The following is a 25915-nucleotide window of genomic DNA, read 5'->3' as shown; positions in this document are numbered from 1 at the left end:
GCCTCCCTGCATGGAAGCAGCCCGCGGGAAATGCCATGTGTTAGCTAAGCGTGAGGATACAGAAAGTGTCTCTTTCACGTGCTAAGCAGACGAGACAGGGAAATTAGGCAGCACAAACTTCTCAGCTATGAAAAACAAAATCAGAAGGCCTAAAAGAATTATGTCAATGAGCCGTGCCCCACATCAGTTATTCCAGTTTGGGATGATGATGTGATCCAGTCCCTGCACCATCAGGTGTTCAGTCGACGGTGCTGAATGAGCAAAGGAGAATGTTCCAGTACTCTTCTTATCCAGAAGACGACTTTCAGCAGCCAAACTCCCCACAGGGTAGTCCACAACTTAGAAGTAAGCAAGTCTTCAGGAAAGCAGGGAAAGTAACCTTCGCCGGGGCCGGGTAAATTCTGAGCCAAGGTAGCAAGTGTGCGTTTGCCCCCTGCCCACCCACCCACCCCAGGGCCTGCATTTAATAAATCATGGGGCTGAGGACAAGGGAGACGGCTTCAGAAACCCAGAAATGTTGAGTAATCTCGGGTCGAACAAGAGTGCCATGATGGAACCCTCAAGTGGGGTCGACCTGACCATCCATTTTTATAATGCTGTCCATCTCTTCTGGCCACTTCTCCTGTCCCCGAAGCCACCACAGACCCCCTGGTGGTACGAGGCCATTTCCCCCTCCCCCTTGACACCCACCCTTAAATGTACGCATTTCTCAATACTCTTCCTTCATCCTCCTTTCCTAGTTTTTATTATCTCCATGAATCATTAAATCTGTTCTTGTAATTTAACTATCATCTGAAGTTATGAAGGTCAAAAACGTTTCTCTCCAACCCCGACCATCTTAGAGGACCAGTCAGTCCCATATTGCCAACTTCCTTCCATCCATGTCTCCATCAAGACTCCACCACATCCAACGTGTCCAGAACCAAATTCATTCCTGCTCCCCTTCTCTTCCTGTCTCCCAGCTAAACTAATGATCTAATGATACCCTTTGTCCTCTGACCAGAGGCTTGAATCTCAGGGATTTACACCTAGACTTTTATTTTCTTTCACATGTACGTCCCTTGTGAGTTGGTGGTAGCTCTGCTCCGTGTTATCCGCACTGCAGGAGGGACCAATGCGGGATTTATGGCAGACAGAAGGACCTCTCCGGGGGGTCTGACATGGGCATAACACGGCCTCCCCCCACCACAAGGGAACCAGGAAGCCAATCCCAACACAGACCCGGAAGACAGGAAAACCAGAGGAGCTTAGAGAACAGCTCTAATGGCGACCACGGGACTGCCATGATAAAAGATAGAGTGTCTGCCTTTCTTAGAGAAGTTCCTGGTTCTAAGGAGGGCAGAAAATACCAGAGATGGTCGCTGTTCTTGTGACGTGGCAAAGGACACAACCAGGACGTGCAGAGGACAGGATGACATGGAGCACAGGCAAGGGGGTGTCGCACAAACAGTAGGGTCAGAGTCAGTTTCTTGGGATGTACGTACAGCCCTGGCTTCCAGGTAGGGATGTTTTACTGAACTGAAGGGTATTACAACCAGAGGAAACAGCATCTGTGAAGTGACTGTGTCACGAGAATCCTCTCTCTACAATATCTTTTCAATCCTCGCCCTTCTTTTCATGCCCATCAACATTCCCCGGGTTTAGGTCCTCACCTGGGGAACCAAACTAGTGGGAATCAGAAGCCTTCCCACTGCCAGTCTCAAGGGCCAGTCTGGTGTCCACATTGCTGTCATCATTCTTTCATATTCTAGATCTGACCATGTCACTCCCTTGGGTGCATTCTTGGATGACTCCCTTTTTACCTAAATCCTCAAGATGGCCTGGATAGATTGCCACGATCCAGCTCCAACTCCTGTCCAGTCTCAGATCTCCTATTCCAGCCAGTTCTTGAGCCGTGTCATGTCTCGTGCGTGTGCACGCGTGCTTACTCTGGGTCCTTCCTGCCTTTTTCCTCTCATCCTCCTCCCATTTAAAGTCTTTATCCTTAAGTCTCAACTTAAATGCTATATTATTTACTCCACCATTTTTGAGCATTTGCTATATGCTAAACATTTTATGCCTGTGGTTTCCAAACGTATTTCTTCGTGGCTCACAATAGGAAATGCATCTTACAAGCACAGTCCTGTACCCACACAATAAAAGCTTCGCAAACAAAATTTACCCTTGCTCCACATGATGGACTCTGATATTTGCCATTCTGGTAGGTTTTTTGCTTTTCCATTTTATTTTGCAAATGATCGTCAAAACTCACAAAATTGCTTCCGTTATCTGCATCTTAACCAATACTGGTTTTCATCAGTTAATCCTTGTGATTACCGTATGCAGGTACCGTATGTGTTACTAGGACCTCACTCTAGTGATACGGAAATGCAGCATGTGCCATCTGGCCAGGACCATGCAGTTTGCAAGGTTAAGGCAGGGACTGCAACCCACAGGTGTTTGAGCTCAGAGTCCAGGCCCTTCACCCTCACAGCCTACAGCCTTCCCTGGGAAGCTGGTCCCCAGCATTGGTTTTCAGCCTCATTTTGGCGTAACTACAACCTCTTGCATTATTGTTAGGTGGGGGCAAACTTGGGCCCCCAGATTGGCTTGTCAGCAGAAGTACAGGCCCCCCCAGCTCGTCACTGTTCTGCCTTTAGAAAGCCTGGTATTATGCTGAAATAGCGGATGTTCAGCAAATGTTGTGTTGGATTAAATGTTATGGATAATGGCTATGAGTCGTCCAGCACAGGTGAAGCTGTATAATGAAGTTTCTGGTTCATAAGGCAGGAAAGTATCTTATATACTTGGGGATGCTTTCGCTCTCATAAAGAATTAGATAAGACGCGTGTGCTTTTAAGTCACTGACATGGAAATCATCCTTCCGTAGGTCTTTCTAAAAGACCTAATGGTGGCTCTCTCTTTTCTGTGGTGGCAGAGCTAGAAATGATGGAGCAGCCACAAGTTGGCGAAGAAGGCGCGGGCCGGTTCCATCTGCACATGCGCAGTGAATTACTTGTTCATCCTCAAGTAAGCGACAGCGCTCAAGTCAGAGTAATAAAGCGCTTTTACAGATAGATCATTTGCACGGCAGAGGGGTGACCGCAGAGAAGAGATGAGGCACAGCTGTAGTGAACGGAGTTGATTTTGTTCCGAAGAGCCTGGGTAAAGTAAGGGCCCTGTGGTGCCAGTCTGGCTAATTGGACGGTGCTGATTCTAAACAGTAATGTGAAGCCACTAGCTTCTTCTGTGCCTTTTCTGGACATCAACTTTAGTGCGCTTGCAAAGTCATAATTTTTATATTTCCAAAGCCAAAGTCGTTTGTCTGGAAGACTTTTTAAGAAGCCAACAGTCGTAGATATAACAACAGTTATGGTCATCTCAGGAAAGGGCAAACGAAACCACCAAAATTGACTTGGAGGAAGCGAGTAGCTCGAATACGCTCTTCCGCTACGCATGCGGGCCGTCCCAGCCTGTCTCTGCAGGGTAGGCTTCCAGATCCATTACCTTCTCTTGGGGTGAAAAAAGTGAAATACAATGAAAATCAGACCAAAATGTATTATACATGAGACTTTAAAGAATAAAGACAAATCTTAAATTGATCCAGCTAACTTCTTATTCTTAATGTAATCCAGGTCATTTCTCTGACACTAAACAGAAAGATTTTCTATGTCCTCGAAGTGTCGTTGTCCAATAATTAAAAGAGCTATTTTGCTTATTCTGCTCTGGGAGAGGTTTTTTTAAATCACTGCTGTGAACATACTATCCACAAAATCAGAACATTCGAGTCTTTTTTTAAATAATTAGATATTAGAGCTTTTTAAAGCACCATACTTCTTTGATAGAAATAGTTTTTCATTAAAAAGTTAATTGAAATTTTTTAAGTGGAATTCTTTTTATATCCATGAGATACACTGAATAATTTGATCTGAGCAGCCTGCGAATCCATAGTCATTCTTTACATGGTTATTCTCGATTGTATTCAAATAATTTCTAGGTCATTAGTCAACTTAATGCAACAGGTGTTGCCTCAGTCTGTTCCGGTTAGTGGCGGGTGGGTCCTGACCTGCAATGCTGGGACCTAGGATCCCCGAGAAATCGTAGAGGGAGGGGTACGGCTAGGCCACCCTCAGAGAGCCTGAACCCCCATCCAGCGTGGAGAGGTGGTGAGGACTTGCAAGACCTTAATCTGAAGGGGAGTAAAGACCAGAACCAGAACCTTACATAACATATAAACCAAGGGCGGATGTGGCCCCCCGTGGAGGGGCTGAGAGAAGGCTACAGGCTTTGCAAGTCATCCATCGAGCTAAATAGTGTGAGGGGTTTGGAAACGAATCCAGCAACTATTGGATAAATATCCAGTTTTATAGAAATCACTAAAGAGCATTGAGAGTAATTCATTGTGGTTAATTTTACCTTATTTACTCTTACAAAGTGTCTTAAACATGAAAGGAAGATGATTGTACCAAAGCCAAGAGGCAAAAATAGTTCTGTAGTGACAGTAGGTCCAGTAGACCCTGTTCTCGGGGTTTTTGTGGGTGACACTGAAGCACGGGGAGAAAACCAACCTTCCAGCAAGCTCTACGTTCTTTTGAGGAGTATACTGTCGGGTTCCTCAGAAATCCATGACTCCACCCACCAGACATAAAGCAATAGTGAGAAAGGCAGAACAAGTCAATCACAAGCTGTGTTTTCTACTCTGGGTACAATTTTCGTGAAGTCAAAATATCTGAGGTTTTATAAAAGAAACTTGCCATAAATATTTTTTAAATCAAATACGTGAAGTTTTTATTTATTTTCCTAGGCATTTTATAAATATTAATCATGTCCTCCACTATGACTGAAATAGTTTAAGAAAGGGAATTGAAATGATTTTGATTTCTAGATTTTAGGAGGAGCTTGTCGGGATCTTACTATGCCTCATTTCATTATTCTTCCGTTGGCCAAGTTACGATCATTTCTTGTTCCCTTGGGGCAGGAACTTCCCTTACAGTCTGCACACTGGACTTGAACTCAGTAAATGCCTATGAATCCAAACACAGCAACTATGGATGAGTTTTTCCCATTACAGGCACGGGGCTAAGAGCTCTCGCATACATTTTCTTTGCAAGACCCAAAGGAGAGATCTGTAGTCCAGTGACTTTACACGGCTGACCCCAGGTGTCCTATTCCTCTGGCCATCCCTTATCAGCCCAGTTATAGCCATCCATGAAGATTAATTCACATCGTAGACATAATCAAACCCTCTAGAGTGGCTAATATCTCTGTCTTAACTTTGAAGATGAGACGACAGAGTTATAGATCTGCCAGCAGGAAATTAAATATTTAGAGATTTAAATTTTTAAATTTTGAAAAAAGTGCATCCCCTCCTCCCCACCAATTTCTCCTTTTGCCACCTTCAATTCACTAATCCTAGGAACCTACATTTGGAGTGTGCTTTTCTTTAGGCTACAATTGTCTGTCTTGCTGCCCTTGAGGTAGAAGCTCCCCTGTTCCTTTCTATTCCCTGCACACTCTCAGTGCTTTAGAGTCTCTGATGCATCAGTGCAGCAGAAGGGGCAGGGAAATCTGGAAATAAAATCAGTCACTTCTCACTGACCAGAGTTTGGAAGGGAGTGGCACATAAAGGGACGGATTGTACAAATTAGCAAGTCACCTCCAACATGATTAGATCATTGTGTTGGGAAATCCGGAATCAAATAAAGAGACAATTGATGAAAGGTAAATATAATCAGGTATTATATTTCATCTAAACTATTGACGTAAACATCCTAAACCCACCACTCTGGAAGTGACAGCCAGCCCCAGCACAGCCTGCTGTCCTGCCAGGAGCCGGGCTACCCTTTGCCACTCTGCATAGCCTTTGTCCTCCTCAGGTGTGACTCACCGATCTCTATATTCTTCCAGACTCCAGGCTCTCCGAGGAGTTTGCTTGGAGCTCAAAAACCCCTGACATTCCTCGGTGGAAATGCACACAGACTGCTCTCCACCAGACTGTCTTATTCCTGACTTAGCCTCTTATCGGGCCCAGAGATGGATGATGGATAAAACACCAGAAAGCCCTGCATAGACAGTCTCATGGGTTTTTTGTTAGGAAAGAAGGTACCAGCATCTTTGGGACTATCCTCACTTGGTAAGCCAGTTGCTAAAATATTAAGACAACAGGAAAAGTCACATTTAATATCCAGTTACATATATTATGAAGAAAACAAATCAACCTATCTATTGTTTAAATTGATCAGTTGGCAACCTTCTGCTTACACTTCTGAGAGCTGGAAAATGGTGCCTAATTATGACAGTCATCAGGGGAATAGAGTGGCATCAGAGGGTGATAACACCAGTGCAGCTAAATTTCCCAAATCACCAACAGGAACCCCTGGACAGGTTGACTATTATTTCTCACCCTAATCTGTAGAGAAATTTCATTCCAAAGGGAAGAAGTTTCTATAAATAAACCTTTTCACTTTGGCTTTTGGTTTCTTTTCTATATAAACAGTGAAACAAATATTGTTGCATAAGAAATTGTATTTTTTTATCATTGATTTTAGCTGTGCCTTGGGTTGCAGGTAAAAATTAAATAAAATGCTTATTTTGTAGGTAGTCAAGGACCGATTGTCCCTTATAGATGGGATGCTTATTGAGTTTTAACTAAAACCTATGTGCTCTTCACAGAAAAGCCTTATTTTCTGAATGTATTTTAATGCTCTGTTGATGCTTAATGTTCAATAGGAGTGATTGTTATAATTTGCACATCATTAAGCTTTGTAGAATTAATTTGGCAACAACATAGCCTTGGAGCATTACAGAATACAAATATACACAGTCTTGGGATTGTCTCCTCAGACTGCTAGGAAGCAAGCCAAATCCCCTCTGAAATGCTAGAAGGATCCGATGCTCCCATGATTTTCTGAACACAGGACAGGACTGGCGTGAGGGGTGGGGTGGAGAAGGGGGCAGGTAGGGTGATGAGGATGCAAGCATCCTAATGACTAATGAATCATTATGCTTCTTTCTTAACACAGATCCCAAGCTCAGTCAATAAAAAATAAAGTCAGAGAATTGCCCATGGTCGAATATTTGACATCATCGAACTTTACATCAAAAACCAGGGATGTACTGTCTGGTGACTAACATAATATAATAAAAAAATTATTATAATAAAAAAAGAAAGAAGCATAATTAACATCTGCACCCCTGATTAATTGTAGAGCTGGTCTTGCAGCTCATGCTGCCTACCGACCTACATGAGGTCTGCTTAACAGCTTACAAGGGTCGAAGTAAGCCCTTGTGTGTTTGGTTGCCTGTAACGGCCGCATGGACTCGGACCAGAGCACTGAGCTTGAGTCTCTGCTCACCTGTCTGCCACGCTGACGTCAGGAAGTCACTTACTCTGTACCTTAGTTTCCTTGCCTGGGTCCACTTTGATAACAAAATACCACATTGGGTGGCTTAAACAAGAGATCTTTATTTCTCATAGTTCAGGAGGCCAGGAGGTCCAAGATCAAGGCACCCTCAGATCCAGTGTCTGGTGCAGGCTTTTTCCTGCATTTTCATTGTATCTTCACATGGCAGAGAAAGGGAGAGAGAGAGAGAGAAACCAACCTCTGGTCTCTGCATCACCTTATAAGGGCACAAATACCATTCGCGAGGGCTCCACACTCATGACCTAATTATCTCCTAATATCATCATATTGGGGGTTAGGATTTCAACATATGCATTTGGAGGGATACAGATATTCAGTCCATTCTGCCCCTGGCCCCACAATGTCCATGTCCTTCTCAAGTGCAAAATATATTCATTCCATTCCAACATAAGTGTTAACTCATTCCAGCAACTACTCTAAAGCCCAAAGTCTTATCTACATACCAGCCGAATCAGGTATGGGTGAGATTCCAGGTACATTCATCCAGAGAAAAAATCCTCTACAGCTGTGAATCTGTGAAACCACAAAAGTTATATGCTTCCAAAATACAAGGGTGGGACACACATAGGTAGACATTCCCATTCCAAAAGGAAGAAGTAGGAAAGAAGGAAGAATTGATGGTTCCCATGTAAGTCCAAAACTTAGCAAGGCACATCCCCCTGGATCTTAAGGCACAGGAATAATCGTCTTTGGCTCAATGCTCTACCCTCAAGACCTCCTGGGATTGCAATGTCTCCCCAAGTACTTGGTGGGACTGTGCCCACACTGCAGCCCTCTACAGAGGCTTTGTCTATTTTGCAGTTCTGCAGGGCAGAATAGAACCCCCAGGGCTCTCCCTGGCAGGATTCTCCCCCACTCAGCTCTAGGAGGTCCTACCCTCAAGGCTTCAGGTGGAGGCTGTCTAGCCTGTTGAGTGACCAAGGCAGTGACCCTGATGATGTCAGAATATCCTTCAAAGCTATTCTCCCCTTTTCTTGAAGAATAGCACAAGTTCAGGGCCAAATAGCTCAATCATCCTGTCCTGTAGAATCAAAGAACTCAGATAGCCGTTTTTAACTCTACCCCATCTGATGAAAACTGGCAGTGTTCCTGCTGCTGTAGCTGATTCAGTCCATGGCTGACACCGGTGCCAATCTTCTTATCACGTGGCTGCTGGTCCACACCCTTAATGTTCTCATCCACAACACACTTTCTCCTGTTTTTGCAAAGGATAGGCTGAGAATTCCCCAAATCTTTAAGTTCTGGTCCCTCTTTGCTTAACAATACTTTCTTTAACTCGTTTCTCCCTTTTTGCATTTTACCATGAGCAGTCAGGAGGAACCACAGTGCTACTTCTACACTTCACTTAGAATCTTAGCTAAATGTCCAATTACCTTCCACAGAACACTAGAACATGAACACAGTTCAGCATTTTCAGCAATATTTGAAAAATATTTGAGAAATATTTGAAAAAGGTTTATTGTAGGCAGCATATGGTTGTGTATTGCCTTTATATCCATTCTTACAATCTCTGCTGTTAATTAGGATTTTAGATCATTTACACTTAATATAATTATTAATATATTGATATAGGTTTAAATCTGTTATCTTGCCACTTGGTTTTGTATTGTCCTATTTGTTTCCGTTCTACTTTTTTTTTTTTTTTTGCTTCCTTTGGATTAATTGAACATTTTTTTATAATTCCATTTTATTTATTTGGCTGGCTCGTAAGCTTTATTTTACTCTTTTTTTTTGTAATTTCATTTTTTTATTATGATACATTAGTCACCATACAGTACATCATTAGCTTTTGATGTAGTGTTCCATGATTCATTGTTTGCATATAACACCCAGTGCTCCACACAATACGTGCCGTCCTTAATACCCTTCACTGGGCTAGCCCATTCCCCACCCCCTCCCCTCTAAAACCCTCAGTTTGTTTCCTGGAGTCCATAGTCTCTCATGGTTCATCTGCCCCTCTGTCCCCCCCACTTCATTTTTCCCTTCCTTCTCTTAATGATCTCCCTGCTATTCCTTATGTTCCACAAGTAAGTGAAACCATATGATAATTGTCTTTCTCTGCTTGACTGATTTCACTTAGCATAGTTTCCTCCAGTTCCATCCATGTTGATGCAAATGTTGTGTAATCATTCTTTCTGATAGCTGAGTGATATTCCATTGTATATATGGACCACATCTTCTTTATCCATTTGTCTGTTGAAGGGCATCTCGGCTCCTCCCACAGTTTGGCTATTATGGACATTGCTGCTATGAACATTGGGGTGTATATGGCACTTCTTTTCACTACATCTGTATCTTTGGGGTAAATACCCAGTAGTGCAATTGCTGGGCCATAGGGTAGCTCTATTTTTAACTTTTTGGGGAACCTCCACACTGTTTTCGAAAGTGGCTGTACCAACTTGCATTCCCACCAACAGTGTAAGAGGGTTCCCCTTTCTCCACATCCTCTCCAACATTTGTTGTTTCTTGCCTTGTCAATTTTTGCCATCCTAACTGTGTAAGGTGGTATCTCAATGTGGTTTTGATTTGAATTTCCCTGATGGCTTATGATTTTGAACATTTTTTCATGTGTCTGTTAGCCATTCGTATGTTGTAATTTCAGTGATTTCTTTAGGTTTAAAAGCATATACATTTAACTTACCATTTTCTACTTTCTAGTGATATTACACACTGCACATATGATATAAGGACCTTATAATAGTATGCATCTGTTTTTTTCCATCTCAATATTTGTGCAATTGTTGTCATACATTTTACTTTTATATGTTATAAACCCCAAACTACATCATTATCTTTTGATTATCCATGATCTTTTAATGAGATTTAGATAATAAGAAAAAAAATCACATATTTACCTATGTAATTACCATTTTTGGTACTTTATATCCCTTTGTGTACAAATATATCTCTATCTGGTATCATTTCCCTTCTGACCGAAGGACTTTCTTTAACATTTCTTATAGTGTGGGTCTATTGATGATTCTTTCAGCTTTTTATGTTTTGAAAAAGTCTTTATTTCTCTTTAGTTTTGGAATATTTGTTTGTTGAGTGTAGATTTCTAGGTTGACTTTTTTTTCTTTCAGTGCTTTAAAAATGATGTCCCACTATCCTCTTACTTGGCGTCTTAGTCAGTTCAGACTGCTAAAACAAAAGTACCATAGATTGGGTGGCTCGTAAGTAACGGAGATTTATTTCTCACAGTTCTACGGCTAGATAGCTGAGATCATGGTGCAGTCATGGTGGGGTTATGGTGAGAGGCCTCTTCTGGGTTGCAGATTTCTCATTGTGTCCTCACGTGGTGGAAGGGGGCAAGGGAGCTCTCTGGGGTCTCTTTTATAAGAGCGCTAATCCCATGACCTAATTACCTCCCAAAGGCCCCACTTCCTAATACCATCACTTTGGGGATTAGGTTCTTGGGGAAACATTCACTAGCACTTGGATTGTTTTTGACTCGAACTCTGCTGACATCCTTATTTTTGTTCCTCAATGTATAACATGTCCTTTCTCTGACTGCTTTTGAGATTTTCTGTCGTGGTTTTGAGCAATTTAATTATGATATGCCTTGGTATGGTTTTCTTCATATTTTTGTGGCTGGAGTTCATTGAGATTCTTGGCTCTCTTGTGTTTATAGTTTTCATCAAATTTGGAAAAATTTCAGCCAATGTTTCATCAAACATTTTTCTGTTGTGCCTCCCTTCCCTCTTTTAGAGATTCCAATTACATGTGTGTTAGGCTGTTCAATGTTGTCCCGTAGCTCACTAAAGCTGTGTTAAGTTTTGTACCCTCTTTTCTCTGTGTTTCATATATTGATATATCTTCAAGCTCACTGACCTCTTTTTCTGCAAATCTAATCTGCTATTAATCTAATGCAGTGTATTTTTCATTTCACATATTGTAATTTCATCTCAAGTTTGACTTGGGTCGTTTTATATCATTCATGTATCTATTTAAATTCTTGAATATTTAAAGCTATAACATAGCTATAATACAGTTATAATAACTGTTACAATACCCATTTCTGCTAAATTTAATAACTGTGTCAATTATGGGTCAATGAGGATTAATTGAATTATATTTTCTTTATGAAAGAAATGTTTCTCTGTGTTTTCTTTTGAATTGCTGAAATTTTTTCGATAGCTTTTTTGAGGTATAATTCACATACTATAAAAGCCATGCTTTTAAAGTATGCAATTCAGTGGCTTTTAGTATTTTCACAGAATTACACAACCCCCACCATTATCTAATTTTAGAACATTTATCATCATCCCCAAAAGAAACTTTATACCCCATAGAAGTCACCCCCCATTCTGTCCCAACCCTACCCTGCCCCTGGCAACTACTAGTCTACTCTCTGTCTTCCTGAATTTGCCTATTCTGGAAATTTCATAAAAAGGGAATGATAAGTATGTGATATTTTGTGATTGATTTCTTTCACTTAATATAATATCTCCAAGATTTATCCAGTTAACATGTATTAGTACTTTGTTTCTTTCTATTGTTGAATAATACTCTATGGTATGGATACAACACATTTGTTTATCCATTCACCAATTGATGGATATTTGGGTTGTTCATATTTGGATGTCACATTATGAATTTTACCTTATTGAGCACTGGATATTTTTACTCCTTTAAATATTCTGATTTTTGGTCTGGGATGCAGTTAAGTTACTTCATGACAATTTCATCTGTATGAATTTTGCTTTTAATATTTGTTAGGCAATACCAGTGTGGTGTTCAATCTAGGCCTAATTATTCCCCACCACCAAGGTAAGACCCTGATGCACTGTATCCGATGCCTTGAGGTCTTCCAATCCGCCTGGTGGAACAGGCACTCTTCCCAGCCCTGTGCAAATGCTGGGCACCGCGACCTCTAGTCCGTTCAGGTAGTTCTTTCCCTAGTCTCTGGTAGTTTCCTCCCATGCCTGCACAAATCTACCGCCCTGAATACCCACGTGGGACCCTCTTCTGATCCCCAGAGTTCTGTCTGTATATAGCTCTGTCCTGTGAGCTCCAGCTTCTTCCCAGTCTCTCGGACGTGAATCCTCAACTCAGGGAAGCCGCTGGGCTCCTCCTGGGCTCCCTCTCTGTGCCATGGCCTGGAGACTGTCACAAAAATGTAAAGCCCTGCAATCGTAGGCTCCCTTCCTTTGTTTCCCATATTTCAGAGAGCTCTGTCCTTCATTACCTGATGAGCAATGCCTTTGAGACTGTGGTTTCCTATACTCTGCGTGTTCTTAGGTGGTTTTTTTGGGGTAGGAGGCTAAATCTGTTTTTGTTACTTGATCCAGCAGAAAACAGATGTGCCATGACCCATAATTTCAATGGTTAAATTTCTCCTTGGTGGCTGTGAAAGCTGCCACAGAGAGCGATGTAAGCTCTCTACATGTATATATGAGATGTCAATATCGGTATCGTATATTCCAGCCTTTTAGAAAAGGATTGGTGGTGGCTTTTGTTTCTTATGATAGATAACATGTTTATAACCACTCCTTTAGGAAATCCACATGTGCCATTTGCCTTCTTGAATGTGGGAACATTTATGTCTCCTCTCACAGGTGATCAGCGAGTTTGAAGCCTCTCCTGACTCATTTTCCTACAGAATTCCCAACTTGAGTCGGAACCGTCAATACAGCGTCTGGGTGGTAGCCGTGACTTCAGCTGGGAGAGGCAACAGCAGTGAAATCATCATGGTAGAGCCGTTGGCTAAAGGTGCGCCACTGTGGTAAAGACCTCATTTCCCACTCTCATTGGACTGTTTTTAAATCCCTCCTCTACCAGAAATAAAGCTTACGATGCCCTAAAAATCACCAGAAAATCAGAGCATCACGTGCATTCACGTTCCAGCTTAAGAAATAAGGTTGCGGCTAGCTGGCACTGGGCTTTTGTGCAAATCAGGAAAGAATCCTCCTAGAAGAGAACACAGTGCTCAGGGCGAGTGGCTTTACAACTCAAAGTGTCTTAGGGGAAGTAAGGAAAAAGAGCCCACCCTCACCCCTTGGGTAGGTGAAAATCACTACATAGCAGCTTCCCAAGGAAGTCCTACTTTCATCAAAAGCAAGCATCAGACTTCTTAAAGAGAAATGATTATTTTAAGATCTATGGAATTTGGAAAATTATAAATATAAGAAAATCTTTAGCTCTTCTTCTATTGATAGAATGTCATAAACAAAGACCTTACTTAACAATGGGAAGTCAGAGTCACCAAAGAATAAAAGTTCGTGAAAATGGATATAGAATCTGTACCTTGAGGTGGTACTGCTCCTAAAAAGCATATATAGGCACAAACTATTCTTATTATACTTCTGGTCATTGCGACCACCCAGTGTTTAGGGTCTCACTAAATTAGCACTTTTCACGAGTAAATGTACTAACATCACAATTCCAGGCCAGCAGGAGGTGCCCCCTAATTTTGGAATATACCACACTGGCAATTTATTACTAACGAGGCTGCTAGGTGCCTAAAAGAGAATGTAAGAGAACATTCTAAGATTCCAATTTTGCCTCTAAGAGCTCTTGAGAACAGGCTTATTAATGGGTAGCTAAGAAAAGGCAGAGTAAAATAGCGAAGGGAAAAGAGAACGCTGTCCCATTTCGAACACAACTGCAGATAGAAAGTAAATACGTTGTTGTTAAGGAAAATAAAATCGTGGATTTTTTTTTTTGTCCACCCCAACACACACTCTCACACTGGAAAGCAGTGATTATCAATGGGCATAAGGTCTATACCATGAGATCAAAGCAAAGCAGCAACGTGAGATGCAGGATAGCAACAGCTTTACCTCCTCTCTACTTCTGTGTATTCAGTGTTAGGCAGGCAATTGGGGAAGTCCTTTCTCTCAAGAGACATCTGGCAGGAAGAAGTCAGATATTGAGAGGGTTCAGCACCCAGACACCCCCATACCTGGGATGGGAAGAACCCACCTGGGAGTCAGAGTCAGGTCCAGGAGTAGCCCCAGGTCCAGGAGTAGCTCTACGGAACATCAGCTTGCTCTGGGGAGGGAGAGGCACAGGGGGTGCCAGAGAGGAAGGGGTCAGGCCAGAGAGGCAGGAGAAAAATCAGGAGGGCAAGGCCAAGAATTCAACAGAGATGATTTGGAAAAGAGGGAGTGGTCTTCCCTCAGCAGCTGCTGGGAGGTCAAGGGAAATAAGACTAGAAGTGCCCTGGGGTTGGCCATTCAAGGGACCTCTCTGACCTTCCTGAGAACAGCTTCATGGGGAAGGGAGCAGATGAGGGGACAGAGAGAGGTGAGGAAGCAGATCTACTCCGCAGAAAGTTCTCTAAACACACATCACCTGGAAGAAGCCACAAGAAAGACAAGCTAGAGCAAGGGTGGGTCTCATGCTAGGAAAGGCTCTGTTTTCGCCATGGCTTAATATGTCAGCTCGCAGAGCATGTTTGCATGGCAATGGAAGACCCAAGTGGAGGGGAGGGAGGTGATAATCTGGGAGGAAGAGCCGGGCCACAGGACCAAGGGTTGGAGGAAGAAACACAAATGGGTTTATAGGTTTGGTGACAGGAAAGGCCAGGTTCCCAGTCTGTGTCTTCTATTTCCTCTACCAAGTATTAGGCATTTTGGGGGTTGGCGGAAAAAGGATGGGAAGTTTGAGAAGAGGAAGGACAATAGGAAATCATCATTGCAGAGAAGTGGGAAGGAACTTCCTAACAAAACAGTGAGCCTGGCAGGGAGAGCGGACAGTCCACTTGAGGTCAGTGATTGTAAATCTATGGTGGGTCTTAAATTCTCAGTTGTATGGATCTTCAGAAATGTTCAAGTGGGGTTCACCCAGAGTTAGGGTTGATCCAGATGGGTTTTCCAGAAAGGAGCTGAACAAGGGAAGGGCTCAGGCTTGGAGCAGACATTCCACCTGAAAGGCTCCATGCAGAAGCCCCAGACGCTGGCAAACCAGGAAGGCTGAAAGATACAATCTGGAGAGATGATGCTGCCGGCAGCCCAAGGAGACAGCTTCAAGTTATCCTGCAGTTGCTGGGAGATCAACACAGGCAGCCACAGTGGCAAATCTGTCGGCAGGTAGCAGAGGCCAAAATCCAGAGTTAGGTCACAGAAGGAACTGCTGTTTAGTCAATGAAGTGGCAGAATGGAATCCTGAACCCAGCGCTGGAGGAACAGCATCCTGAAGGGTCCCAGGGCCAGGGTTGACTGAGAGAGCACTGCCACGGGGCTGAGAGCAGCACAGGATCCGGGAGGGATGTCCCGGTTGCAGGCGGACAGCAGTTTCTCAGAATCACTTGAGGTGCTTGTTAAAAGACAGACTCCTTAAACCCACCAAAGATCCGCCAAATCACAGACCAGCCTAGGAATCTGCATTTCTAACAGATTCTAAATGATTCTCTTGCCTGCTTTCATTTGAAAACCAGCTCTGATAGGTTCTGTCACTTAGTCTTGGAATTTCGGATGAGGACTCTTTAAATTCCTGTGCCACAAATGGGCATTAATTCTACAAACTGGGTGTGTTAGGCTTCAAGAGGAAATGGTTCTGGCCTATATTTCTCAAAATGCAGATGGGAAATTATTCACAAGTCCTGGAATTGGTTTCAAGAGTTATAGCCAGCATATTAAAGTACTAGAATGGAATAGAATCAAATAGTCTAGACTGACCTGAAAAAGTGAAACACAGCAAGTATTCATTTGAGGCCCTTTGTCTTCAGTCACGCACGTCCCAGCACGTGTGTAGCTTCCGGGATTCAGAGTGCCACATGTTTCTTACGGTAGTGAGGGGGTGTTAAAAAGCTTGAAAGCCGCTAACTCTACCTGGCTTTCCTAATCATCCCAACTTTGCTGCAAAAACGTTCCTCAGCATATAAAATGATGGTCTGAAGGGTTTGAAATGGAAGATGCCAAACCCCCAGTGCCAGACATCCAGTGCTCCCTGACCAGGATATTTTTGTTATGATGAGAAATCAAAAACGTCAGTAACTGAAACAGTGGTCTTTGCCGTCCATGAGCCGTCTCCGCAGACCCTGCTCCAAGCAGGAAGAGCTTGCTGTAATGCTTGCTGCACAGCGGGCCCAGCTTCTGAGCCCAACGGCGTTCCGTCTCTGTCTCAGCTCGGGCCCACAGCACTCAGAGCAACGAAAAGAGGAGTCGTATGGTAGACCTTAATAACCAAGGCTTGTGTTCTAGGCCAGGATGCCTCTGTGATGACTGGGCTCCATCCATGCCCGTTGGCCAGTCCAAACCCTCAAGCCCCAGATCATTCCGGGTCCCAATCTTGGTCCCATCCTTATGGCTCCAGAATCAGATGGGGGTCACCTTTCTTATGTGGTCTTGGTGGCTGTTCATCTGGCCTCGCTCAGCTTCCAGAGGAAGCATCCCAGACGACGGTGTCCCAACGTATGGCCAAGATGGGGCACATTGTTTTGCCTCTGGAAGACTGGGGTCTTGGTGTCAGCTTCTGGGTCTCCCTCAAGAAGGGAGCACTAAGAACCTGTCAGTGCCGGGCTCCTCGGTCTTCAACGAGGCCCCTGCTGGCATAGGTCCACATGGGCTTTTTAAAACCTCTCCACTCCTGCGACTTCGGGACTGTCACTGGTACCAGAAGCCTCTGGCCGATGCTGCCATTGGAGCCTCTGAATCACCGTCCCAAGCAAACAGTTGTTCTTCAAGAGAAGCTGCTTGAAAAGCATTCATTTTCCTTAACATTTGTTCTGAAGATCAAGTTGACACAATCGAGTCAGGGAAGTAGAACAAAACTGACAGAAGTTGTTCTGTGTTACTCGTCCTTCTCTTAGCACTTTATGCCTCATATTGTCTGTTCTCTCAGATATTAAAAGTATATTTTAACGTGCGGTTTTGGTGTTGAGATAAATTGTTTAATAAAGGGCTCTGACAAATAATTGGGCTCATGGAAAACACAGCTTGGGGATGCTGGGCTTATGAAGACCCAGATATTTAATTTGGGCTCCTCATGTTTAGTCAATAGAGGGGGGGAATGCTACCATAGGGATTTTTAGCTGTTTGTATGTTCTTACAAGAAAATCCCGTATACACATCCTGATAACCAGAGAACGATGTTGGCAGGTGTATCCCTAACCGGCTATGCTGCTTTCACCCTTTGGGGGGGGGGGAGTGTCACCGTATGGGGGAAGGGCATTTTGGCTTTTGTGTCAATGAGGCTGTGGCATGACTGGGCTTCTGCTCTGTTTGGCGCCCCAGCTCCAGCACGAATCCTGACGTTCAGTGGCACAGTGACTACTCCGTGGATGAAGGATATTGCCTTGCCTTGTAAAGCCGTTGGGGACCCTTCTCCTGCAGTAAAATGGATGAAAGACAGGTAACCAGTAACCTAATGTATGCCTTTAGCGAGACTCTAAGAGATTATATCAGACATACCAGGCTGGGTCTGGCACTCTAATGCTGTCTTCATTTCCACTCATGAAAATTCCAGGAAACAGCAACTCTTCTGAGATGGGAGAGGAGGTGGAATGGGGGGTGGGATCTTGGCTTTAGCACTAAAAGGGTCTGGTGTGTGTTGCATCTATCTTCCGTGAATTCAGAACCTTTATATTCATAACAGAATGCCTGCAAGGAAAGTAGCCTAACCAACCCAATAATCGCTGTACTTTATCATATAAATTTCCTCTATAACAGAGAGGAACACGCCCCCCATCACAGGGGTGCCCTCACACCTGTCTTTCTCCTTCCAAGATAATGGTCCAACTAACCCTACCTCAAATGCTCTGAGAAATGACTTTAAGAGATGCAATGCATTAGGACTTAGCTAATATAAAATCTGGTTTTCCATACTCAATAAGTAATTATTAAAATAATAGCAGCCAAGATAGGAGGCAGAAAGTGGGTGAGATATATTCTATCCTGTAACTTTTCTAAGTGCTTTCTCTATGTTCAGAGGACAAAATTAGGATATAAATAAAGAGCTGACAATTCACTAATGAGCATGGAAATTTGATATAAAATGGATTCAGCAGAGTGCCTATTTTAAACAAAAGCACTTAAAAGACATAAACTATTGAAATAATAGTCTTGGTCCAGGGACCACTTTTCTCCTCTTTTAAAATCAGTTAATGCAAGGAAATAAATACAGTCCCAGGGTTAAGAGGCATCCTGCCTGATGTGGGGATGGCCGAACAGTCGCCATGGCGGCAGTTATAATGGCGAGGGGACTCTTTTTATTCTAAGACCAACGCATCACTCTCTTGAGAAACCACAGTTCACTTTTTTTTTGGGTCAAAATCATGAACAGCTATAAATCTAAGCAAGTCCACAAGAGACCCCACATTTAGTTGTCCCTATGTGTTTGGGTCAAAATGGCACTTCTGCCCCAGAAGGAATTCGCAAGAGGGGGTGGCCGGTGCCCGCATGGTGGAGGAAGGAGGGGCCCATTCGGGATGCGACAGGCATTGACGTATGTGACAGCCAGAATCCAAACCCCCAGCACAGAGCTAATCTCCACGTAGCACGCTCTCCAAAGAATGAAATTCAGCTTTGGATTGTTTTTGTCGTGTAATCACAATTCAGTTCCGAGGGCCTTGTTGACCTCAGAGAGAGCCTTTATGCTTTTCGCCAGCCTCAGCTAATTTGGATTGTAATTTCTTTAATCTGTGCCCTTTTTTTCCTGTGAGGTAGTAACGGGACACCCAGCCTAGTAACGATTGATGGGCGGAGAAGCATCTTCAGCAACGGGAGCTTCATTATCCGCACGGTGAAGGCGGAAGATTCCGGCTATTACAGCTGCATCGCCAATAACAACTGGGGATCAGATGAAATTATTTTAAATTTACAAGTACAAGGTAGAAAGTTTGAGGACTCTTTTTAATGATATTTTTTCTACGTGTGACTATATGCAAAGAGTAAAATTGAACAAACTTAAAAATCAGCCTTTCTAAAGAGCTAATTGCTATGTTCATATTACAGAAAAATATACTTGTTCATTTTGGAAAATGTAATGCAGCAAATCCAAGAAAATAAAAACACTCATAATCCCAGAGATAACGCTATTTACACTTTTGCGTATAGAGAGCCTAGTCTCATTTTTCTCGATGTGCAGCACTGAGGACGTCCTGGTAGCTTCTGCTAATTGCACGGTTTACTCTACATATGTGTAAGTGGAACCCAGAAAACACCAAGAATAAGTCTGAATTGAGGTCTTTTATCTACTAATTAACCAAGCTTTTATATGCAGTGTACGTCAAAAGGTCATCCACTGAAACTCTAAGGATATTGCTATATTTAGTTGGGTTTTTAATGTAGTATATGTGGTTTTTCTTGATAGCGAACACAAAAAGTACGGGACAAATTCAAGGTAGTTGAATTAAAATCACGTGTAAAATCCTCAATGGCCACAGACCAGTTCAGGTTTGGGTGCACAGTGATATTTTATTAGTTGAAAAACCAAAGAGTATGCTTCTTTGGACTTAAATGTTGTCACATTAATAAATCACAGTGAGTAAAAATAAAATCAGTATTGTCCTCAGGGGGGAGGGAAGAGGAGGAGAACAACAATATTTTTTTTAAAAATGTAAAATTGGCCTGAAATTTCAAGTAAATTGGAGTCAAGAGAATCCCATGGTGTTTCAGAAGATTGACTTGATGTTGTGACTCGAAATAGCCGGGTCATGTTTTCAAACCTTTGAGTTAATATATATGGGCCTCTCTCAGAGGAAAAGAAATGGACATTTTAAGGGAAGTGTCTGTATAATTTGGATAACCTGATTCTGAATTTCTTCAATGTTTCTGTCCTCGGTGCTGACCCAAAATAATATTGAGGCCCATTGGTTTGAAGTATGTATTCTTCAAGTCTTGTACGAACGAGCAAGTTCATGTACAGCCAACCAATGGCACACCTTTGATTTCCAGACCTGAGTGTGTGTGTGTGTGTGTGTGTGTGTGTGTGTGTGTGTGCGCTTGTGTGTGTGTGTGTGTGTGTGTATCGTATCTTGGGGTAGTAGCTAAAAATGTGGCAATTTTTGCAATTCTTTTTCCCACTAGCCACTCTCCCCTCCCCCGCTCTCCCTCCCTTACTTTTCCCTCACCCAATCTCCCCTCCCCCCTTCCCTCCCCTGTCACATCCTGGGAACAGAACAGCTAAGTGGATGCCATTTATCTTTCTCACTTGGATCAAGGCTGAAATTCAGAGTAATGCAAGCAGCCTTAGTAAGTTTAAAGGAGATTTCAGTAAGTGATGAACGACCCAGAAATTCAAGGAATCAGTGAGGAAATGAGTTAGATATAAATCCAAGTAGAAATGCAGTTGAATTTTCGTTAAATAATAGATTCACTCTGCTCTATCTCTTTAACCAAGGACATCAACTAAAAAGACATTTTGACAGAAGTGAATTGCATATTTTGGCAACCTAAAACACTTATTTAATAAATGGCTGTTAAAAATGATTTGGTAAATGGCTGTTCAAGCAGATTAAAGATGTGAAAAACTAATTCTTGTTTTCTAAAAACTGTTTCCTATCTAGTTCCACCCGATCAGCCTCGGCTTACAGTGTCCAAAACGACATCTTCTTCCATTACGCTCTCGTGGCTCCCTGGAGACAATGGGGGCAGTTCCATCAGAGGTAATGAGCAATAGGTTGCCCACAGTAGTTGACTGTCACTATCCATCCCCAGGCTGATAAGTGACACATCTCCATCAAGTAACCGTTCTGCGTTAGTTACAATTAATTCTCCCACTACCTAAACAGCAAGCCACACATCTATTCTTATGGTATTTACTGAAACCCATCATTCATCCAAGGCATCCCATTCACAAAATAACCAGTGTGCCTCCAATCTGAGTGAAAGATTAATGAAAGCAGAAAAGAAAGAAAGAATTTGGTAATCTCTCCCCCAAAATTCTGCATACTGTTTCTTCTCCATGTTGTCAACACTCCATCATTCATTCATTCCTGTACTCAATCATTCATTCAAGTAATTAGTACTTACTAATTTAATTTAATTAGTAACCAAGTGGTTATTGTTCTAATTTATAAAGCACAAAAAGGGAGAACCTAGAGTTTAGGTAGGAAACGATCTATTTGCACAAAACTTTTGCATTGAGTCCATAGCAGAAAAGAACAAAGGAAGTCTGTCCTGAGGAACGAGATAGTGTGATAATTTTAGCCTGCGCAGAGTTGGGAGAACATCACTCTGAGCAAGCTGTGGCCACAAGAAAGGGAGAGAATCCGGGCGAATACACTAAAGATGCACGGGAGTGGGGGAGGGGCCTGGTCCTACATGGGAGGGGACTTTCAAAGGCAGAGGACATCCCCTCTTCTGAATGAGGAAGGTGAACAGACAACTGGAAATAGGGGGTCATTTCAGGGTGAAGCCAGCAGGGTCTTGGAGCCAGCTCCTTCCAGCTCACAAGAGTAAGCTCTCCTCTCTCTTCTCTGCCTTATACTCAGTGACTAACCCCAGGCTGGGATCGTTACACACCCCAAAACTCAGAAATGCTACTGGTCAAGTCTCTTTTTTTTTTTTTTTTTTTTTTTTTACAGCCACGTGTTAAACATTTATCAGCACTCTGCGTAAAGGGGAAGATCTTCCTTTTTTTTTTTTTAAAGAAAAAAGTGAGATTATTTTTTTTAAATAGTTAGCTGATTGGGGGGAGGTTGTGTTTGTAAGTTTGAGGAGTGTGGGGAAGACTTGTAACAGCTACCATGTGAAATGTAAGGGGAGTCATTAATAGACCAACAAAGTCATTGCAAAGAGGGAGTGGGGGCCCAGCTGCATAAAAATAGCCCAAACTGTGGCGGTCACAATTTCACCGTCTCATGACTTTGTCAAGTGCTGCGCACACCTGGATGGAAGACTGGGTCGCTGTTTACTGGAGCTGCTGACTGGCAGAACAAGTGTGGCTAGAGTCCGAGGAGTGGGTGAAAATAGGCTCCTGGTGGAAATGGTCTACAGAAGGTATGAGGCTGTTAGAGAACATTGTTATGAGAAAGGAGAAAAAAACAGGGCATCAAGGGAAATGTTCAAGGGACTCTAGGAATTGAGGCTCAAATGAAATAGTGTTTGGGTTCTGTAAGTGTGAGAGCCTTCGAGAAGTGGTACAGGGAGTGCCAGAGCAGGAGGTCTTGAAGGTGAAGCCAATTTTGGTAATGAAGAGTTTCCAAGCAAAGATAACCAGGGGTCCGTGAAACACAGTGGTAGCCACAGCCATTGGCATGAGGGCTCCTGTTGCCAAGGGTTACAAGAGCTTCCCAGATGTGATTTGGCTGGAGGAAGTTAGAAGGAAAGTGTTCTCCCTGTGACGTTCACAGCAGCAGGGAGGTGGTTTGGGCAGAGCTGGGGTGGAAGCTAGGAGATAACAGTGGGAGCATGGGGTGCCCAAATCCCTCACCCACCTGTCATGTACTGCATGAGCCTTGAGGGGTGCAGATCAAGGATACTCAAAGAGAAAATGAGGCTCGGAAAGGAGGAGGGCCCCCAAGGCAGCAGAGGGCCAGAGGGGAGGGAAGGAGCAATGAGTAAGGACGATGGGGACCCTGACCACAGAAGAATCCAGGACAGGTGACCTCCATGTGAGGGGTCTGCAAGACCCTTGATGCTGCCAGTGTGGGCTGAGGAGCCTCTGTAAGTGAGGAGCTGAGAAGTGCTTTGCCTGTGTTAAAAAGGGAGCCCCACGGGCTGGAGGGAAGAGAACAGTCCACCAGCCTGAGGACACCATGCACCAGGCAGGCTGGTCCCAGGTTGCCCGGGTGTGAACAGAGAGGAGACAGAAACAGAGAAAACAGGACGAGGAAGTGGCTGGGGTAGTAGGGATGGCGGCCGTAACAAGGAGGAATGTCTCGGTGATCCCAAGGGCAAGGAGAGCTGGCTTCAGATTCTGAAAGTGGGGTTTGAATCTCACTGACTTACAGGGCCTTCGAACGGTCACCTCATCTGTCTGGATCTCAGTGTCTTGCTCCGTGCCGTGGGGCTAATAATCACTATCTCCTACGGTTATGTGACATAATGAACGTAGCGGGCTGAGGACAGAGCTTGGCGCCTAGTGAGCAGCCAAGAGAGGGCCAGTTGATGTTCATGGTCATGGAAGTACAGATGATAGTGGTCATGTACAGAAATGGATTTCTGGAGGGATTTTTCAGAATAAGGAAAAGCCAGGTGACTTGAGATGTTGGGATGGCTACAGGATTTAGAGCCAGTTCCCTTAGTGATTGTGGACTGGGTAGTGTATGGTTGAGGAGATTCCTGTGCCCTTGTAACATAGCCCTTTTCCAGAGCTTTCGTTCTCTTAAAAATAATTCAGCTCAGACCATGCGGATACCCAAGGATTCAGGCACGTGTGTCCTGAGGGCAGATTTCTAGAGACATAGTGTCCACCCTCTGCTTCCTCCTACACCTTTTAAAAGGAAACGGGGAGAAAGTGGCTTTATTTTCACCACACCAATTAGCAATACACCATAGTAATGTCTGGCGTGGCCTAAAGACTAATCGGAACATCATCGCAATACTCCTCCCAGCCTGGGTTCAGTTTTCTGGAATCAGGAAGAGTTCAGATGTTCTCTTCCAACTATGCATGAGTGCTGAGAACTCTCATCCCATACAAAATGGCAACATTTGGAAGGAAGGTAGAAAGGAAATAAGGCTCTTTTGACTATTTCTTGTATTCTGTAGGTTACATATTGCAGTACTCTGAGGATAACAGTGAGCAGTGGGGAAGTTTTCCAATCAGCCCAAGTGAACGTTCTTACCGCCTGGAAAATCTGAAGTGTGGTACCTGGTATAAGTTCACTCTTACGGCCCAAAATGGAGTGGGACCGGGACGCATCAGTGAAATCATAGAAGCGAAAACGTTGGGGAAAGGTAGGTATGCCTTCTGCTCTCTGCATTTCCTCTGCTTTCCAGATTGAATGGGGGATTGGAATCACCGATGACGTGTCATATATTTATTTGCAAGCTTGTCTGTGAGTTTGAACTTCGTTATTCCCAAAACGGGTTTGGACGTGTTGCAGTGTGATGAGAGAGCTGGCTGGTCCTCACGGAATATCGTGGTTCTCTTCCTTCATTACCTCATTTGCAGTGAAATAGAAGAGCGTCATTTGCAAACCAAGGGCTTCGGTGCCAACATAAAGTGTCCTGGCTGGGTTGCCATGAAATATGTCATTTACCCTCTTGCCTAGTGTGACCTTCTCCCTCCATCGCCCCATGTCCCCTCTATCCATAACTTTCTCATTGCCTCCAAGGCCTCACTTTTCAGTGACTGGGAAGTGACTGGGATACACTGTTGACCTTTAATGTGAATTGATTTTTTTAATCCGAAACATGAACCTTTGAGGAGATGAACCCCCGGGGGGCAGAAATGGTGCTCAGCGGTGAAACTGCAGTCTGGGGCCACCAGTAAGGGGAGGGGTAGAGTGGCACAGAAGGGTAGGTGAGGCAGTGAAGAGAAGGTCTTTGGCGCTTCCCCTCACATCTGACTCTTATCGGGTACACAGGGCCACCCTGGAGAGCAAGAGAGCGAGAAGTGGGAAGGCAAAGGTGCTACTTGGACCTGGCATCTGAGTTCTGGTTAAGATGCAGCAAGCGTTCAGAGGAGGAGGGATTGATTTATGCAGAAGTATAACCATTAGGTCCCTGGGCTCCAGTAAGAAGGGCTTGGATCGTAAGAGACACCTGTTGGTCCTTCCAAAATCCAACTAGACTTCTCTTGAGTCAGGTCCATCCACACAAGCGTGGAAACGGGTCAGCTCAGCACACGGTGTGGGTTCCTTCAGAATCACTCAAGGAAATACATACACGAAAATAGCAGTGTTCTCCAGGAGCGCTGACACACACAACAGTAACCTCTACCCGCCCGATTTCCCCTCTCCTACCTAGGGTTGTGGCTGGAGACAGCCCGTTGGCCCCCAGGTCCCTGTAAACACTGGGCAAATTGGGACTGGTCTATGACCCAGACTTGGACTGAGCTCCTTGCCCAGGTGGGGAAGGCAGCCAAGGGGAAATGTGTGACAACGCTGACGGCTGGCCTTCGTGTATCCCGTGAGCTGATCCCCTCCGTGCATTCTCCTGCAGAGCCCCAGTTCTCGAAGGAGCAAGAACTCTTCGCCAGCATCAACACCACGCGCGTGAGGCTGAACCTCATCGGCTGGAATGATGGCGGCTGTCCCATCACCTCCTTCACACTGGAGTACAGACCCTTCGGGACCACGGTCTGGACCACAGCTCAGCGGACCTCTCTCTCCAAGTCGTACATCCTGTACGAGCTGCAAGAAGCCACGTGGTACGAGCTGCAGACGCGGGTGTGCAACAGTGCCGGCTGTGCAGAGAAGCAGGCCAACTTCGCCACGCTCAACTACGATGGCAGTAAGCTGGCTGGCGTCACGGCCCTCCCACACGTGCATGTCCTTACTGTCCCTTTCCCATTCAACGTTCATCCTGGGCACAGACCGACCAGTGCCCGCAGATCCCTTGAGGCTTCGGGGCCACTCCGCTGGCTCCCTGCGGGGCTCCCTAGTTCACTGTGTTCACGGGACCATGGCTCTGCTCCAGAAATAAGGGACGGAGGGCCACGGGGAATCTCCTTAGGGAATC

At 44.1% G+C, this 25915-nt stretch overlaps 1 protein-coding gene across 1 annotated transcript in view; it reads left to right on the top strand.

Annotated features, from left to right (window-relative positions):
- The window catches only part of DSCAM (DS cell adhesion molecule), a 597611-nt gene that overhangs the window by 521013 nt on the left and 50683 nt on the right, over window positions 1-25915 (top strand). The window contains 6 exon segments of the mRNA XM_048215087.2: window positions 12962-13115; window positions 17582-17699; window positions 19013-19176; window positions 20854-20952; window positions 23999-24187; window positions 25397-25687. Of these exon segments, the coding sequence (XP_048071044.2) occupies window positions 12962-13115; window positions 17582-17699; window positions 19013-19176; window positions 20854-20952; window positions 23999-24187; window positions 25397-25687 (1015 nt within the window).

Source organism: Ursus arctos, unplaced genomic scaffold, assembly GCF_023065955.2.
Source record: "Ursus arctos isolate Adak ecotype North America unplaced genomic scaffold, UrsArc2.0 scaffold_4, whole genome shotgun sequence".
NCBI classification, from domain to species: domain Eukaryota; kingdom Metazoa; phylum Chordata; class Mammalia; order Carnivora; family Ursidae; genus Ursus; species Ursus arctos.
The sequence above is the reverse complement of the archived record's forward strand: the minus strand, read 5'-3'. Positions and strand labels throughout refer to the sequence as shown.